The sequence below is a fragment of the Bemisia tabaci genome, chromosome 3 (assembly GCF_918797505.1).
Source record: "Bemisia tabaci chromosome 3, PGI_BMITA_v3".
Taxonomy (NCBI): Eukaryota; Metazoa; Arthropoda; class Insecta; order Hemiptera; family Aleyrodidae; genus Bemisia; species Bemisia tabaci.
The window spans coordinates 56,841,189-56,860,455 of NC_092795.1; the positions used below are offsets into that span (position 1 = coordinate 56,841,189).

The 19,267-nt window shown below is 39.4% G+C and overlaps 1 protein-coding gene across 1 annotated transcript; it reads left to right on the forward strand.

Moving 5' to 3' along the window:
• The first annotated feature begins 9,858 nt into the window (after nucleotides 1-9,858).
• LOC109034138 (uncharacterized) lies at nucleotides 9,859-19,219 on the forward strand. The gene is made up of 5 exons (XM_019047118.2): nucleotides 9,859-10,276; nucleotides 11,467-11,694; nucleotides 12,366-12,721; nucleotides 14,035-15,194; nucleotides 15,518-19,219. The coding sequence occupies exons 1-4, from the start codon at nucleotides 10,121-10,123 to the stop codon at nucleotides 15,143-15,145; spliced, it is 1,851 nt and encodes a 616-aa protein (XP_018902663.2). The 5' UTR covers nucleotides 9,859-10,120; the 3' UTR covers nucleotides 15,146-15,194; nucleotides 15,518-19,219.
• The last annotated feature ends 48 nt before the right edge of the window (nucleotides 19,220-19,267 follow it).

Sequence of the window (19,267 nt, forward strand, 5' to 3'; positions counted from 1 at the left end):
GATGAGCGGACATGGAACGGAGGCAGCGGGCCACGGGGCGTCTGGAGAAATGAGTCACAACCAAGCTGAGTTGTCAGTTCGATAAGTATTACCTGACTTTCCATGCAGCGGTCGTCAAGTGTTTTCATCTCGATTATGCAGGGCCGGATTTACCTACTTGCCGTCCATGGGCCACCTGTATTTTGCCGCTCCCTTCTTATTCGTTTTGAAACATCAATAAAAACCATCAAGTGAAGTACCGGAGGGGAGGGGTGCATAAGACGCGTTCACTCGTGTTGGACACATTTTTTTGCGAAAACCCTGTCAACACTATTAGCAAAAGTTCACGGAACTTTGCGCGATGGTTAAGTTCCGTAAACCTATCTCTGTGTGAACAAGGCCTTCCATTTGCAAGAAATGAACGTAAAAATTTTGCAAGAACAAACATAGATGTGGTTTAATCTTAACCTCCGCCGCCGCGCCGCGCTGACTACACTGTTTTTGACGCAATACGTGAAGTATTCCTACAGTCTTGAAGGCGCTATGCGTTTCACGTCGATCGCTGCTGAACGCACTGTGTTCGACGCAATGCGTGAAGTATTCATGAAGTCTAGTAGGCGCTATGCGTTTCACGCTGACCGCGCTGCTTTTGACGCAATGCGTGAGGTATTCATGCAGTCTTGCAGGTGCTAATATATGTTACATGCCGACCGCCGCGCTGAGGGCTTCTCCTTTTCATATCAAGTCCTATTTCATCATCAAGTCCTATTCATCATCATTGCTCTCTGCGCCGCGCGCCGCGTCGCTCCATACCAAATTGTGTGTTTGCTTTCTCTCTTCATTCGACTAATTAAAGGTTGACTCTTGTGTCACCGAAAGACGCTTTTTTCGTTTGAATCCGATTTTTTTTATACCTATATTTAAAACAATTGCAAAATTTGCCGCCATGGGCCGCGGCCCATGTGGCCACCCCCTTAATCCGGCTCTGCGATTATGTATCGGAAAAATACAAGTTGGACTCGCACTTCACATTTTTTTTTATATTTTACTATTTATACGCTTGAGTCATAAACCAAAGATACCCTTCGTGCATTTGGTTTCACTGTTTCAGAGTCATCTTTTGCACCAAAATAATCCTCCAAAAACTGTAACGTGACGATTCAAAGTTAGGTATCGAAACAGAGTTTGTAGGTCAAATGAGATGCGCAACCAGCAACCAGTAAGTTTGAGTGTGAAAACTACTACCGAAACTCGGTATAAAATTCGCTTACAAGGCTACTTGGTGCCGCGAAAGGTGTATGCTTTGTGTATGATCTGATCTGAAAGGGGTGCGAGCCAGTGAGAGACCTTGCAAACCAGCACCGGAACGCTGTATAGGTGTCTGAAATAAATGCTGACACAAGATCTACTTCTTACTACATGTATACGATGAGAAGTGAGAAGTCCGCAAACGAGCAACGCTGGGGCATGCAAATGAATGTTGAAGCGGAAGAGCCTTGTACCTGAATGAATACAGGTGCAAAAGGGGAGACTTTAATAAAGGAGGAGACGGAGGCATCTCCCCCATTAAAGATTTTGCACTCATGGTCATGAGGAGATAAATGAGCGCGGAGTTTTTCAGACGAGGCCCGAACCGAAAATGGAACCGGTTATTTACCAAGTACCAGTACTGCTATTTTTGTCGCTTTTCTCTAATTATTGAAAATGGAGATGTTACTTTAACGCGTTTACGTTACGATCGTCCTGAGGGGACTGGTGGCAATTTTCAATGAAATAAGAGGGAGGCTGAATGAAACCTGTAAAATAACGCGCAAGTTAACAGAACCTAAAAAAGGGTGGCGTATGAGGAGCGATTGCATCAGGTGCCATTAGAGGCGTTAAAACGAAGAGCAATGAAGATTCCCTCTCCATAAATTTTGCTAGAACTGGTGTACGTAAAAATATGCACTTAAATCCACCGATAGATGTCGTCCTTTCAACAGTTGCCTTCAATTCCAACGTATAGGCAACAAACATCGATCCTGTTATCGTGCTTCGTGCAACATGTATTTCTCTCATTATATTTCTCTCTATTTCATGGCAGGAACTCTTCCGTGCCAAAGAAGAACGGCGTATAAACATTCGGGAGTCGCCAAATTCCTTCGAATAAAACATGTGTCTGTGGGGAAATTTTTGCGTGGTTTCCAATCGAAATTTTCAGATATTTCAGATTACATCGCGAACAAAATTGTCTGAAAAATTTGATCAAAAATATTTACAATTTTCCCGGTAAATTAGACTTATACTAAAGGAAATATGGCAATCTGGAGACTCATACGGCGTTTTTCTTTTTCCTCGGCACGGTAAAATTGCCATTCCCAAGTCACTTGGTCCCCTGTTGAAGGAGAGAAACAGTTGCCTGCAATCTGAGCAACACCTAATGGCGCTAGCAAGGTTTTGAATCCCTACTTTTCAAATAGGTATTGAAGTATGCTTGAAAAGCTCGAGGGCACATACAGCGCTCAGGTGCGGCAATGACTGGACCTGAGAGCGTGCGCCACTGTACACCTTCGGTCCCCGGAGGAATCAGCCACGAAAGAGTGGGCGGATGGAGTTATGACGGGGGAGGAAGGGGGGTGGTAGCTGGGACTTGGACTTTCGGCGTGGGCACTGACCTGGCCGCAGCAGCGTGCCACCACCGCACCGCGCCTCACCGGCCGGCCGGGACTGGGATTGGTCCGCGCTGACGTAGTGCCGCTGCACAACATCGCACGGTGGGCTCACTCGCTGGGAAAGCGGAAAGCGGAAAGCGACCCATTATCGGATCCAGCAAATTGGCAAAATTGCCTTTTATCCATTTAAATCAATGGAAATGTATCGATTTTAGGAGGGGCAGGTGCTCCGACAAGAATCGATTATTTAGCATAGGTTTAAATGGAGGGAATCCGGTGTTGCCAAATTGCTGGATCTGCCTCTGATACGACCCGATACAAAACATTATGCTGCCGTGCTAAGGAAGAACGCCGTATGAACATTCGACAGTTGCCAAATTTCCCTTGATAAAACATGTAATTTTGACAACATTTATGCATATTTTTCCTTGAAATTTTCAGATATTTTAGATTAAATTGCGTTCAAAATTATCTGAAAATTTTGAAAAATAATATTCACAATTTTCCCAGTAAATTCGGCTTTTATGGGAAAGAACTCGGCAACGTCTGAAGGCTCATACGGCGTTCTTCCTTAGCACAACAGTATGGGATTCATGGGTGGCACTTCAAATCCTGGCAATTGCCATCAAATCTTGCTAAAACTGTCCATCAAGTTTGTCACTGTGAGAGAACCAAAACGCCTTCGCTCAATCGACTTTTTATTGCGGAATATTATCGAAATTTGGGCTTTATTTTCAATAATAGAATCGTTGTCTTCAGGTCACTGGTTTTCCCGTATCTTTTAATTTGTACGATCTGGTGGCGTTTACCAGGTTTTGAAATTCCCCTCTTTTAAGATCTTGCACTTTTTTTCCATTGAAAACGGTTTCAAAAGATAATTTATTTAGTGACTCGGAGCTAGTTCCGCTGTCACGAGAATTCTCGTTTTGAGCCAACAGGAAATCTCCTTGCTTCCAACGGTGTTTCTGTGATTAAGAATTGACTCAACGAAAATTCCCGTCCGGGAATCATTAACTGTACAATTATCCTCAGTATTGGCCCCAATCGGTTTTTGCCGCCGTTCAGTAAAATTTGACCTCTCACCTCAAGTTCCAATTTTCCCGACATCACTTATAACAACGAATCCTGGTCATCTGCAAGAACCACATTGTAAACTTTTCTTCGTTAAAAACTCTCGGAGTGCAGCTCGACTACAGTGTGTCTCACATAGTTCATCCATGTAGCAAATCTATCGACGAGGGTCCTACATTCTTGAGGCTTTGCTGAACATCCTGTAGAGCTTGGCGCGATTACGAACGGAGCGGCGGTGAAGTGGCAGGATAGAGGCAAGCGCTCCGATGGAACGGGAACAGCCAATGAGAGTGGCCAACTGTGACGACAGTGAGACAGCCGAGTAAACAAGCACATAAGCTCCAAGTTATCCGACTTCGCGCCAAACATGGTAATGGACACATGGACACGTTTCTCCTGCTCTCTGCCACTCATACGTATACCCGCTTCGCCGCTAAGTGGAACCCCACACGCCACCGAATCCAAGCCATTCCTCTGGCAAAAGCTCGAGTATCGATTCGGGTACTTAAAATTAGGTTGTTATGTAAAATAGTAACTTGAGGACCTGACTACATCTCAAAAATGTGCCAAGTCCACGAAGAAAAAGGAATCGTGTTTTTTTCAACTCTTCATTGTGAATTTTAGACCCGACCATTTGTGGATCCAGCAAATTGGGCAACGTTATCTTTTCTCCATTTAAAACTATGGAAATGTGCCGATTCATGGAGGGCCTTGTGCTCCGACAAGAATCGATTATTTAGCATGGGTTTAAGTGGAGGAAATCCGGTGTTGCCAAATTCCTGAATCCGTCTCTGGGCCCGGCCTACAATCCCGGTCTCAGTTTTAATGTTATGTTTGTGGTACTTAACAATAAATTAATGTTGTCTCTGTAACGATACTTAAGTAACGGTAGCAATACGGTATTATTACTGGGACCATAATACTTGTAACCGTCAGTGCAACACTTTAACCGAGACTATAATTAAGGGACTTAGAGGACGAGGCGCATGCATAGTCGCATAAGTGCAGCTCTTGCTAAGTGGTGAGTGCCTGGGCTGTCAAAACGCCTTCACTTTCGTCCGTATGCAACAAGGACATCCACGAAGCCCGAGGAGTTAAATTCAGTCCAGGACTCCAGAAGTTAAAACGATTGTATAGTGTTTGTCGCAAACGATACTAACTGAGGATGCTATGCTTGTTTCTCATACTTTGTAACTTAATTCCAGCGTTGTCTATTGTGCCGATGAAGTAAACTATTACTGAGTTTTATCGTGACAGAGATGAGAACCAAATCCATTAGCGAAAACAAGTAGCATATACCCTGAGCTCACTCTGTTCTTTCCACTTCCACGTAAAATGCATCGGCTTCTAGACAGGGCTGCGTTAACAGATGGATTTTCTATAGCCTCTCACTCAGTAGAGTATTTTTCACATGCATCAAAAACGTAAATATTCGGCAATTCCGTAGTGCGCCCGTCCAATTTTCGACGAGTTCCTCATTCTTTCATTTTGAGCGCATCGGAAGTGTGAATGGCCCGAGTTGCTGCATGACCGCTTATCCATAAAACTAAACTAATCTTACTGATCTGTCGTGCTAAGGAAAAACGCCGTATGAGCCATCAGGTGTTGCCAAATTTCCTTTAATAACCAACGAATATACTGGGAAAATTCTGAATATTTTTCCTCCAATTTTTCAGAAAATGTTGTTCCCAATTTAATCTTATATCTCGAAAAATGTAAAGGAAAAATACGCATAACTTTCAAACTTTCTTCAAAAATACATGTTTTATTTGTAAAATTCTGGCAACTCTCGAATTTTCATTTGGCGTTTATCCTTAGCACGGCAGTATTAACATCTCTTGAGTGAATTTTACCATCAGTGTACCAGAACCATCCGATAAAATGACCCGCTCAGTCAACTCAACTCCTCGTAACTTGAGGTTTCCCTTTCAATCAAGCACCAAGAAATTACACCAGCGAGATTACTTCGTGAGACCGTGAAAGTTGGGAGTGTGTCGGGACCACCACGTAGACGGAACGGTGAGGGGGAGGGGGTCGGGGGTCGGGGGGGGGGGGGGGGGGTGCAACACCGAAACATGCATTTGTGCATTTCTCCGGGCGGCCGGTGTCGGTGCGGCGAAAAAGGTCGGCGCGGACCTGTGTCTGTTCCCGTTCCCACTCCCACGCCAAGACCGGATCCCACGGTGCACCGCGCCGCTCAAAAGCTCCGGCGACTCTTCCAGAAAGTTCCTGCCTCATGCTCTGCATGGCTTTTGTCGAGCTCTCCGATTTTGCTCTTCCATTTGAAATACTGTCGTCCTTAACTCGGGCAAAAAGGTGATGGGAAGTTAGCAACACCACGAACGTGTTTTTCTGATTTCACCATCTAGTCGCTATAATTCCATTAAAAGGGACTATTCGCGTACATTGAGATAAATTATGGTATTCGAGAATGTAATTTTTATCCGGACGAACAATAAAATCGTAGATAGTATAGGTCCGGATTCAAATCACTTGTTCGATTAGGTGTTTTGACCGAGGACCGGAAATGCTTAAACTATTTGACCGATCGATAAATCGGTCCAAATAGAGGATCTTTTTAATTTTCTTGCCAAAAAAATGGACGTCCGCAGTTTGGCAAGAATGTCACGTAAATTAATGTTTTATTATACCAGAACATTGCGTAATGTGTGGTCTCTGCTTTTGATGAGTTACTTTAGAGACCTTCCATTCAAACGAAAGATAAAATCCTCAGTTTAAAATTGAAATGGATCCAATTGAATCAGTGAGAACGAAAACACACCAACTCGGTAGCTAGAATATGCTCAACGTCCATTAAAGACAGTTAATATACATTAAGGTCATTGAAGTTAGTGCGTCTGTTCCAACTTGGACCTTTAAAGTGTCCATAAGTACTTGTCTTTTGGTAGCAAAACTCTTTTTCTTAAACTGACTTCTTCACCTACTGTGCAGTTTTATGTTTGTCTTGAGCATTATCATTTTTCCGAGTTGGTGTGTTTTCGTTCTCACTGATTCAATTGTTTTAGACTTTTTATCTTAAAATGGCCGAGAAATCAAGAAAGATAATTCTGGAAATTGGTTTTCTATTCTCCACGAATAATGGTACCTACAAAACATTCTTTCATAGTTTTATGTGATATTTCAAACATAACAAGATCTTATACGGTGGAAATTTTTTGGAGCAGCGCAGACCAGTCGATTAATTACCGAAAGTTAGGCAAAAGTTGGGAAATCAATATAGTGTCACTGTCAAAGTGTGATGCCTTCCAAACTAAGAGGCGCCTTCAATATTTGAACCTGCAATAAGCATAAAAGTATCACAGCAGTTGCGTCGGGTGGCATTGAAGGCTCTCGGCAATGCAGATTCGCATATTTCAAATTTTGTATCAGGTAATCTGGTGAGAAAAATATGAATTGGAAAACAGTATGTTTTAAACCAGGCAAACGTTGAATGAGAAAAAATCAAAATAAAATAGAAACAAATAAAAAATTAGGCCAAGAGAGCTTCGCATTAAAATTTTGAAAAATTTACTAGGAAAACAAGCAGAATACTTAAGGATGGATTTAATTCGTGTTGTAACGACTAATTGTCCCTCCCCCCAGTAATAATTTATTACATTATCGAATAACCAACCAACGGCTAGAGCCAGTGGGGTGAAGTCTAGATGGGACATTCTGCGACTTGCATACTCAACATCCTTCAAAATTGGTGGATACAAAAGTTTCCAATTCCTTGTGCAGCCTCTGTTTCTGAAGGCTCCTTACTGTTGTTATTCTGCAAATACTGGAAAACTTGTGAAGAATCTGGCTGTCAAGGGCAGATTCGAAAGTTTCGGAATAGGCATTCTGTCGCCTCTCTTTTTTTACTTGTTTTTCTCCTCTGAGTAAAGTTAGTCTCGAAAGGTGGAAGGCGGAGAGGTAGAGGAGGCACACCTTTCGCCCTAAGAGTGTATTTAGAGTTCAGAGTTAATATTCCTTTAGGTATTTAGACTTATCTTCGTTATATCTCTAGCGACCCAAATATTTTAATGTCCATTTGAGATACAAGAGGACAAATTTACGAGGGAGGTAGCCACGTCGAGGCGATTTCCCTAAAACTCTCAACACAGCACTTACAATTTTTAGAATGAAATTAATGCTGAAGCGAGGCACCCGAGTTTCAAAAGATGCAGAAAAATCCCTCACAAGATCCGTAAATAAAGAAGAAAGTCTCTCCTCATATTCATTTTACTGAATGTTGACCATCAGCCAACCATGCTGAAGGAAGCGTTATTCAATTTATAATCGAAGTTTGACGAGACCCTGGTGGCACAAAGATGTGAAATAAAAAAAATGATTAATATAGATAAAAAGATGAAATATCAGTATGTTTTACAAGAAAACTTTTGAAAAGTAAGTTTACTCTCCTAATGTTTTTTACTTCTTTATTCGCGAATTGCTGACGTTAAATATTTGAACCCTGTTTACGATTTTCTTTCGGTTCAGCTTTGAATCTCGTAAAAAGTGGCCATTTTTCACACTTATTTAAGAGTCATTTTATCAGTTATGCCACTGGGAGATTGCGAGGCACGTATTGCAAAGTTAACCCTTTCAAGAGACGAGTGGGTCAATCCTTAGGATGTACTTTGTTAACTCATCTAGCTGAAGGTGAAATATGTTTTCTCGCTTACCGAGTAGAAAGCTCTTAAGAATTTGACTGTCGTTCACTTTCACTTAAACGATCAGGCAAACATGGATTCTGAGAGTTGAAATAGTCGCAACCTGAGGACCTTGAGAATCTCATTGCGCTCATTGGTAACTCGCGTAGCGAGCTTAAAACAGTTAGTTCCTTTATCATAACGACAACACTGTTAAGGGAGAGCTTGGATTATGAAAAGTGCGATACCATGATTCAGGTTAATGGCTACATTAAAGACGGTAGCGGATGCCAACATCCTCCCCTCCTTCCATTTTCCCGCAATCCCGCCCATCGAGCAATGAGTTTCCGTCCCAGGAACTTGAACTCATTACACGAGCATTAGATATAAGTCCAGAAACACATCGTAAAGATAGAATCAGACATTGGAAAAAAAAAATAATATTCGAGTGTCAACGCAAACGAAAATGGGAGGGACATATTCCGCACGTTTTTCAACTTTCCTCCCGAATCTGAGTGATTGGCTGCAGAATTGCGAGTTCACACCTCGCGCCATCGCGCCTTCAATTTTGCAGACGCAACACGGACATCCACCGAGTACGATTAGTTGTATCTCTGCGCCGTTAGCAACGCGCATCCTTTTCCTTGCTCAACTTCCATAATGTATTGGTTCCGTTTACGTTATTTATAGCGATTCTTTAAGAGATACGTGAGAATCACATCCGAGGATAGAAGAGACGTATTCGGGCCTCGTTTATTTTAACTTTTCTGCCAAATCTGCCAAGCAGCATAGAGCGGAGCATTGCGAGCTCACGTCTCGCGCCAGCGCGCCTTCAATTATGCAGACGCAACACGGACATCCATCGAGTACGAATAGTTGTATCTCTGCGCCGTCATCAACACACGTTGTTCCCCTCGCTTTATTTCCATATTGTTTTGGCTCCATTTGTCTTATTTGTATCGGTGCTTCAAGAGTGACATGTGTAACACAGCTGAGGATAGGAAAGACATAATCGGGACTCGTTTTTAAACTTGACTCCCAAATCTGAGCAATTGGCAGCATTAAGCGGAGCATTGTGATGCGAATTTACGCCTCAAGCCATCGCGCCTTCAGTTTTGCAGATTCAACACGGACATCTATCAAAAACGAGTAGTTGTTTCTCTAAGATTGAAATAAAACACTCTCACTTACTAGATTTAGCGGAAACTGGCCACCTAACCGACGGAAAAAGCTGTAAATTGTGATATAATCCTCGTGTCAAAAATAATCAGGGCCATTAATTGATCACAGCTGATATGTCCAAGTTTCTCCAAGTTTCTTTGACAATAATTGTAAAAATCTGATTGTGTCATGCTTTCCCTTACTTTTCTTGGAAAAGCGCTCGAAGCACCTTTCGCGGCATAATTTAAACGAACCAGGAAGGACTTTAAATTGATTGGTTGCGATTCACAGCTCCCGCGCCCGCCTTTTCAAGATGCCACGCCCAACGAAAACTCCGCAACCAACGATGTCAACACAAACATAACCTCCCCTTGTCACTCAAATGAGAATTCGAGTTTTTTTTCTCAAAGCTTTTAGTAGTTTTTAATTTATTTGATTTGATCATTTATTCGTATTCTTTTTAGTGCCGTGATGTTATTTCCTATCCTCACGAAATTTACAAGGTTTTCTGTGTCTCCTCATGATTTTCCCCTCATTATTTGAAGTAAATTTAACTCTCTAATCGGGAGATTGATGTTCAATTTTTTTTTTTAATTTTTAAAGCTTCGCCCATATCTTACGATGGAGGAGGGTGACACTATTGAAATTGCAGATGTGAATGAGCTCTGCAGGACTTGTGGCACAAGATTAGGTCTAGTCCTTGCTTTTAATATATTTGACAAGGAGGGCTCCGTCCGTCAAATATTCGAGAAAATCCTTGCCTGTCTTCCCATCAAGGTATGTTGTCGAGCTATTTCTCTGCTTCATCCTACAATTGATTATTTCATTGAACTAGCAAATTTTACTACCATGTAAGACATACGTACTCCTTTGGAATCACAGAGATTAAGACGCTCCTTACAACCATTGAAGCCACCATGACAATTAACCACTCTCCTTCGAAGACCACACAACACTCTAAATTTTAAGTCACTCATTGTCCTCAATGAGAATAGTCCTGGAATCCAATTGTAGTGCCTTTGCCACAATTATGATGTAAAGACACAGAGCCAGACTACTTCACAGTCCACGCTAAATAAGTATGCACTTCCATGATTGTGATCGAAGATTGTCTGGCATCACTTTTACCTACATGAAAAGCAAATGGATGAATTAAAATGGCCAATCTTCTGTCGCAGAGAAGCGTGCAAACTTATTTGGAGTGGACCCTAAGACCCTTTTGAAAGTGATTAGCTACTTTGCACAAGTTTAAAAAAGTCTAACAAGAAAACTGTGATGCCTGCAAGTCAGGCAGAATGGCGTTTACATCGGAAATTCAAATAGTTTGGCTTAGTGAAAAATCTGATGTGAGATTCAAAACTTGCTCTCCAATTTTTGATGTGCAACGCTTTTTAATACCCAAGCTTGAATAAGATACATGAGGTCAAAATTTCAAGCCACACTTTGCCTATTAATTAATGATTTTAAAGTATTTGAAAGTCATCTTTTTTAATATTGGCAGGCAGCAGTGTTGGCAAACTTCTTCCATCTGTTTCTCACGTTTACACCCTAGGTATGGATCTCCATCGTAGAAATGCCTCATTTACGAGACTAATTTTTGGAATATTTGGATGTCCTTTTTGTGAAATATTGGAGAAAATATATACCTACTTACTTATACAATTGTAGCTACCGGTGCAACAGCCAGTTGAAAGATATGGTAGTCTACATTCTTCATCAGTCAAGAATTTTTCACATTTTTTTTCATTTTCATTTTTGATCAAATGTGTTCCCACTCACCCTCTTTGTATGATTGTAGCTGCTGGTGTAATAGCCAGATGCAAGAAGTGGAAGGTAGTTTACATCTTTCATTAGTCAAGAAGATTTAATTTTATTCGTGTAATTACATGATCTACTTCTTCTGATGAAAATGCAAAAAATTACTCATTTTTAAATGCGCTACTCAATGCTAAATATGATTGTTGTAGATCTCTAATGATGACAAGTTACCTAAACTGGTATGTGAAGAATGCGTCTATAAACTGGATCTTCTGTATGACTTTCGGGAGAAAAGTATTAAAACAGAAAGTCTCTTGACTGAGCTAGTGTCGAAACCATACCTCGACATATCAGAAGTAGATGGAGCTATTCTTGTTTCTGACATGAGAAATGATCCAGCATCTCTGACATCAGGAAATCAACTGATCCCTGTAACTGTAAGTGCCTAACTATTCACTAATTGGTACAAGTTTATTAAAAATACCTTGATGGTGAAACTGTCAACCCCATACCTTGGCTCATAACATTTTACATTTTCTAGATATTTACATTTTATATGTGTGATCAATGACAATCATCGTTATTTCACTAAACGTCTCATCATTTTTCTTCGCTCTGGCGAGAATAATCTCTGAAAATTTCTTTAGAAAATGTTTCTTGGTCCTCTTTAAAAATGTTGAAGTAAGAGTGAATATTTTGAAACTCAGTTATTGAGTTATGTTTTTTTGTAGTTTCATCCGCAATTGTTTTTTTTTTAACAATTAAATAGCCTGTGTAAAAAAAAAAACTTTTAAAAAGAGATTAAAATTCTGTAAAACAATTAAACAATTTTCATTATGTTTACATAAATACCTCAAAGTTTTCTCGTTCTCCTTTCTTTCTCAATTTTCAATTTTTTGATGCTCGGTTCAATTTTTTAATTGATTTCCAAAGGACTCTTTCAGCAGAGCAATTCTTAAATTTGTCTCAGATGCATTATTGTTAAATAAAGTTCTAAACCGCATCAAATATTTGATAACTTCTTATTCAAATCATTGTATTTCATTCTTCTATCGAGTAAGTAGGTATATCTAAGCTTTTCCTATTACTTTAATTTTTTTTGTTCTAGGACTCGGACATCACAACAACATTTGTTGAAGACTTTAATCCGAATGATGTAATTGAGGTTCATCCTGTAATTGTGACGTCAACTGTTGAAGTGACCGCAGGGAATGAGATGGTCGTCCCAAGTGACTGTCACAACTACCAATTCATCAAAGTAGACAATGGAATGTACATGGCAGAAGATGACAGCAGGGGAGATGTTAGCGGAGACGATCGAGATGGAGACACCGGGACGGAAGTAGAAGACCCTAAAGTGGAAGTCGCTGAAGAGTTTCAATCAGTCGAAACAGTCGTGGAAATCAGCGGTGATATCTCAGAAGTGATGTCAGAGATGATGCCAGGCACTGACAAGCAGACCGAGTTAGTTTTGTTTTCTCTAATTACAAATTTATCATACTTTTTCATTCACTGTGTTGAATACACAGGTCTGCACCAAGAACTCTGGTTATTTCATAGGTGATTCTATGGTATTTTTGAGTGCTGAAGTCGAAATTCAACCTTAATTTTTCTCCAATACTCATCCATTTCCTTGCAAATTGAGATTTTCCTTAAGAATAAAAAAGGCTTTTTCCAAGAAGAATTTGATTCTCAGGAAAATTGTTGCATGATAGAGGAAAGTGAGGGCTGTTTTTGGACGTAGCATCCGAAGCTTAACCCATTTTCTCCGCTAATCTTGACAACAAGGTTTTTACGAGTGTGGTGACATTATCTGCCTGTATACCACCATGTATAATCGCTCCAAGTATGAAAACATTTTTGACCGTAGGTTCTCCTTGAAAAATTTTTTGCTGTTGAAGCGGAAAATATCTTCAGGTTTTGTCTGTCATCGTTTCTACCAATTTTCCGTAAAATTCCCTTTTTAAGCGGCAAAAATTGTATGTTTTTGAGAAATCGGTAGGTGATGGAAAAAACTAAGGTAAAATGGCTTCAGCAAAAAAAAGTAGGTGACCAATGCTCCATCACCTGAGTTCAATGATTTTCTCATACCGATAGAAGCTTCATGAACAGAATAGTTTTATAAGGTGGCATATTGGCGGATTATGCCTTTATATTTGACAAGCCTTGTTATCAGGAATATGCGGTAAAATATGTTAGGTTTGCAGTATTTATTTTCCACGGTTTTTGGCTAATAAGTCAGGAGACATCCTTGGTTTTTTTCTATTGAAGAAAACATGCAGAATAATTCCACATGACTTCAATGGTTTTATCTTTTAGTGTGATTTCTGAAAGCAAATACTCTATTTTGAAGTTTTCATGGTAAGATTCATTTACCTAATTGCTGTCTCAGAATTCTAATTCTATTTTTTTCTTTTCCATCACTTCGGTGTATAAAGATATCCCAATTAATTATTATTAGTGAAAATAATGATTTTAGTTTTTTATCGGAAATGCCTGAATGGTACCACTGCATTTAAAACACTCAACAGTTGAGTATCAACCCTTGTGTGGTGATGTTAATGAAGGTCCATATAAGTTTTGGAAAAAGAGGTGCAGCAATATTGCAGCAGTGTTTCTACAATCTTGTTGATCACAGGAATTAACTATTTACGTTTTCCGTCTTTAAAATTCTACACATCTACTCTCACCAGCCACCATTAATCAGATAAAGCTTCTTTACACCCTTTGCCCTCTTAACCAACTCACTTTTAATTAACTGTCAACTACTTTTTCAGTGTTGGAAAAATGGTGGAGCAGTCACTAGCAAAAATTGAAGGTGCTGAGGCAGGTACATGGTTGGGTTGTGATATCTGCGGAAAAATATTCCAGAACAAAGAATCTTTTCAAAAGCACTATGAGCAGCACTGGTGCCGTTGTTCAAATTGTGGTCTAGTCTTTGCTGATAATGAATCTCTAGTCCTACATTGTGAGCAGGCCCACCCGAACGAAACGAAAGAAGCTGAGGCTCCCAACTCCTCTAAGAAGAAAGGCGGCAAAGGCGAGCCAAAACCATGTCCCCATTGTGGCAAACGCTATCGTAGCAACTTCAAGCTCCAGGAGCACATGAGGAAGCATACTGGTGAAAAACCATACCAGTGCACCATGTGTGAGAAAACATTCCGTTCTAAAATCGGCTTAGCACAACATGAGGCAAAACATACAGGAAATTTTGAGTACTCATGCAGCACCTGTGGGAAGGGTTTTCAGTGCAAGTCATATTTGATCGTACATCAGAGGGTGCATAGTGATGTTAAGCCATTCCCATGCACAACCTGTGGACGAAATTTTAAATCGAAACAAAGTCTGCTTGATCACCAGAATCGCCATCTTGGTGTCAAACCATATTCGTGCGAAATTTGCGGCAGAGGCTTCATCACCAAAGGTCTGTGCAAATCACACCTCAAAGTTCACTCTGGAGCAGACAACCGACAATTCCCATGCAATGTTTGCAACAAGATGTTCGTGAGCAAGTCATACTTAAACACACACATGCGGATCCACACCGGCGAAAAGCCATACATGTGTGAAGTGTGCGGGAAAGGTTTCCTCACACGAGTGGATCTTCGGATCCATTCAACCATGCACACAGGTGAAAAGAGCTTTGTTTGTGAGACTTGTGGCAAAGCTTTCGCTAGAAGAGATGCGTTGCGGTGTCATAAAAGGAGTCATACAGGTGAACGCCCTTATCGATGTGAGATCTGTGGTCAGACGTTCACGCAATTTTCACCGATGGCAATCCACAAGCGGCTCCACACTGGAGAGCGGCCCTACAAATGTGATGTTTGTGGAAAAGGCTTTGTTTCAAGATCCACGCTCACATCGCACTCAAAGAAACATACCCCATGACAATTAGCCGGGGACGCTCCTCAGGATCCAGACAGTGTTTCTCTCATAGGTGTGTTGAATTTTCATTCCCTCTTTATCAACTATCTATTTCTTGTTGGTTACTTACTTGGAAAATATCTGTTCATACTTTTAGTACCTTTTATATTTTTTTTTAATGAGTTACCTCAATGTGATCAATTGAACTGATGTTTTTAAAAGAGTTTTCTTTATTGTTTGTTAGAAAATTGAAAGCCTGACCTTGTAGATATACCTAGTGCTAGTGTTTCTCTTTATCATTAATACTTATTTTAAATTTTCTCATTGGAAGTTGCTCTGTAGCTTAGTAGTGATTCAACAGTTTTTATTAATGCTCCTGTTCTCTATTTTTTTCAGAGTCAGAAACACTGAGTATACCTGAGTCAGCATCCCCCTCGGTAGTGGAAGTCTGTGAATAAAATCAATCTTATCCAATCGTATTTCACACATTGAAATAATCTTGAGTTAGGAAGTTATCTTCCTTATGAACCATTACTCTTCTGTCTACCTCTCACCCTGACCCTCCAACAAAATTTTCCAATGTAATTTGAAGGTATGTTTAATTTCTGTCAAGCTTTTCCAATTTTTTTTGCAGCCTCCAAGAATATCCTTTCATCAAGAATTGAGTAGTTTGTCTCAGTGACAGGAGTGCAAATCGTGGTAAAAAATGGATGCGTCTAAGTCCATAAAGTTTATGTTGTTTTCTCAGGAAAAGAATGTTATTAACTGGTTTGCTTTTCATGCATAAAAAGGATGAGGTAAAGTAGAGGATCAGTCTTAAAAGAAGGTACTTTAAATGAAATTTGTGATCAGGATATGGAATCAAAAAGAGTTATGAGATTGTACGATTGTTTCATTGCAATTGCAGGAAGAATTGTGGAAATTGATTTGTCCCTCCGCCTTTTTAACATAAGGAGCCATGATATTCATTCATGAGATGTTCCTCCAAACATTTCCTGTGAAGCGGCCGTTTTTCATCTATTTCTTTTTTTTTCAAGAAAAAATGAAAAAGCCCAGCTCAACAAGTTCTACGTTTTAGTGAATTTTGTACACCAGATTTGGTCCCGGTTTAGGCGATTAGAATCATTGAACACAAAAGTTCAGTTTCAGGCCAAGTCTTTGCAAAAAACAGGAGTTCAAGGAGCGGAAAACTGGGATACAAGGCAGGTTAGAATCAAAGATCAGTCTCCATACTGGTTCAGCCAATCATCGCATCAGAAAAATATAGTATCAGAAATTCAGAAGGTTAGAATCCAGGACCAGTCTGTCTCCCTGTTCAGTCAATAATTGCATTCGAATAATATGTAATCGGAAACTAAGAGAAACTTAATCACTATTTTGGTAACTCATCTCACTTACAAAGTTCATACGTCCTAGTTTTGCCCGAAGTTAAGATCATGATAAGAGTGCTTCTATTATTGCATATATTTCATGGTCTTTCAAGTCATAAAAAAGCACACAACATTGGGCATTGAGTCATTTATTGTCATATTTGTAAATAAAATTTACCCGTAAGTTTAGAATTCTCCATATGTATACTTAAAATGGTTTTTCTCAACAAAAACCAAAAGGGGCATATTTGTACGTATATGTACATATTGTATTATTCTATTTTGTTGTTGCAGTAGAAACAAGCACTCCTTGATTAGTGCTTTCAGTTGTTTGGATCTTTAAGCTTGTAGTCCAAATTATTCAAGTTTCATAATTATTTAGTTTTAATGGGTAGACCAAATCCTAAGAGATGATCATGTCAATAATTGTCCTATGGACAAGATGCTACCCCTCTTTACTAAAACTCATCATCCAATCAGAACAAAGGGAATAATGAATCAGTTGCCCTAGTCACGTAATCATGTTTTAGATGGTTTAAGCGTATATTTTGGCAAAAAATAATATAATATATTCAAACATCAAGTTTCTACTGCCAATTTCAATAGAGATATCACTCATCGAAAAACAAGGCACGTGACATCATCTATGGCGGTATTACTTATCACGGTATCTTCCACCTTCGCTCTCATTGCTTGACATGAAACGAGGACAAAATCAAGGTGGAACAAACTGAGGTGGATGACGTTATAGGATGTGTGATTTCTCCATGAATATTGGATGTAGAAATTTGGTGTTTGGATGGATATGTTAGTCTTCGCTAATCCATAAGCTGAAAGCAAAGAGAAAATATTTTATTGAATTGCGTTTTTTTTGTTTTCCTCCTGATTGAGGGTATAAGTATTGTAGGCAAAGAATCTGCTGCGAGTATCAACTGTGCATGCTGCCTTATGGTATCATTTTTAGCTGTGGTTCTTCTAGTGTATCAAGCAATAACAAAGTTTGTAAAATTGTACTGTACCTTGTATTTCAGTATCTCCTGATCTCAAACGCTTAACTTAGAGGGCTTATAATTAAGAAAAGGCATATAGCCCAGAAAAGGCTTGCTGCATGTGTTTCCAAAAAGTAAGGATTTTCTTTGAGTTTTGAAAATCCTTTACCTTTAGACGTCTTTGTGTGACCTATTAGCCCCTTCCCCTCTCGGAAAATCTTGGCTGCTCCATTGATTCTACTTTAAGAAACAAGGCATTTTTTCTTGATTTCCCCTCAAGTATTATAATTTTTGTTTTTTAATCCTTAGTATGTATAGTGTAGTATGTATAAGACTCTATTGTTGTAAACTTCAGGGAGAAACTGAAAATGTATGTATTTGATACACTGTAACTATCTTTTCTTTCGCATAAATGGATGCTTAATCTCCAAAAGGTTGACTGAAAATCTAATCTTCCCAATTCGTAGAACTAGAACAACTACTTAAAATTGTATTAATTTTGGAAGCTGCTATTATCGGAATTAATGAAAGGTGGAAGAATTGCTGCTGAATTATGTTCTTTTTCATACCTTATGCAGTGCTCTAAATTTTTGGCTCTGTCTACTTGAATGTTTGTAAAAAAAAGTCTCCTATACCATGTAACTGTAATCAATGAATTGCTTCATCCTCTCATATGTTCAAAGAATGCGTCATAATGGTGCCTATTTTTTTTAAAAAACTCATTCTCTTTGAGTACTAAAAGAGTTGAGTTGTCAGTAATTTTTTCAGATTTTTTGACTCAAAATGACGGACGGAGGGAACCAATTTTGAATCGGCTAAAATCTTGACCTATTCGGAACGATATTTTCAGTGATCTGTTACGACTTAAGCATGCGAGAGCGTTCGCTGATTGCCCGAAGTTCAGTCGAGAACAAGGCCTAGTGACATCATCACGACTATCAACTTCTGGTTAATAAGATTTAAGCTTTTTTCTCCCTTTAGAAGTGCTTTTTTAAACTTTTGAATGGAATTTTGGCCTTTCATGAAATTTTACAATGGGAACAACTGTTAGATACTCCGCAAAAATGATAAGCTACTAACCCATTAAAAAATAATCCCCGAATTCAGAGTATTCAAAATGTTCTTGTAAAACTATTAGTCTTTTTTTCCCATTAACTCCAGTTTTTTATATACTAGCTACCAATAGGTATTATGGACGAATCTTTAAATCCATAGTCTTTTCAGAATGTGCTGTTAATCTTGAAATGGAGATTCTTCTCAGTTAAAGAGGTAAAAGCAGAACTTGCCATCAGAAGAATTACGCACATGAGGGGTTTTCGCCCGTTTTTCAAAGTTGAAACTAAATAAGACATCAACACATCAAGGGGCTGATAACACAGACAAATGAAGGAATTTAGTTTATAAGTTTAGCATCTTTTAAAAAAGAAGTCATTCTTTTGTACCAGGGAGCAACTCAATTACTGTGGCATCCAATTCTCCAACAGGATCTAAAAAAAATCAAGAGTTTGATTTGGGTGACAATCTATCTGGGGGTTGAATCTCATTCCGAAAATTTATCACTATAAAAAGACCTTTGTCTGAAAATTGGTTTTTATTTTATGCATGAAGTGAATTATTTTAGTTAGTGAAAGGCCTAATGGACATCTTTGTAACATTTATGTGAGTCTGGCAATGATATCAGTGATCGGCCGCCTCTCAGTGAGTTTTGACTAATAAATGAAGACTATTTATTTTATGTAGCACCGGTCTAAGTTCATTTATTTACATAGCAAAAATGAAGATATCTG

Excerpts from the sequence above, each read along its gene's own strand:
- LOC109034138 (XM_019047118.2), top strand. The coding sequence starts at position 10,121 with ATGGAGGAGGGTGACACTATTGAAATTGCAGATGTGAATGAGCTCTGC. Across the intron at positions 10,277-11,466 it reads TTGCCTGTCTTCCCATCAAG|ATCTCTAATGATGACAAGTT; the intron begins GTATGTTGTCGA and ends TGATTGTTGTAG. Across the intron at positions 11,695-12,365 it reads ATCAACTGATCCCTGTAACT|GACTCGGACATCACAACAAC; the intron begins GTAAGTGCCTAA and ends TTTTTGTTCTAG.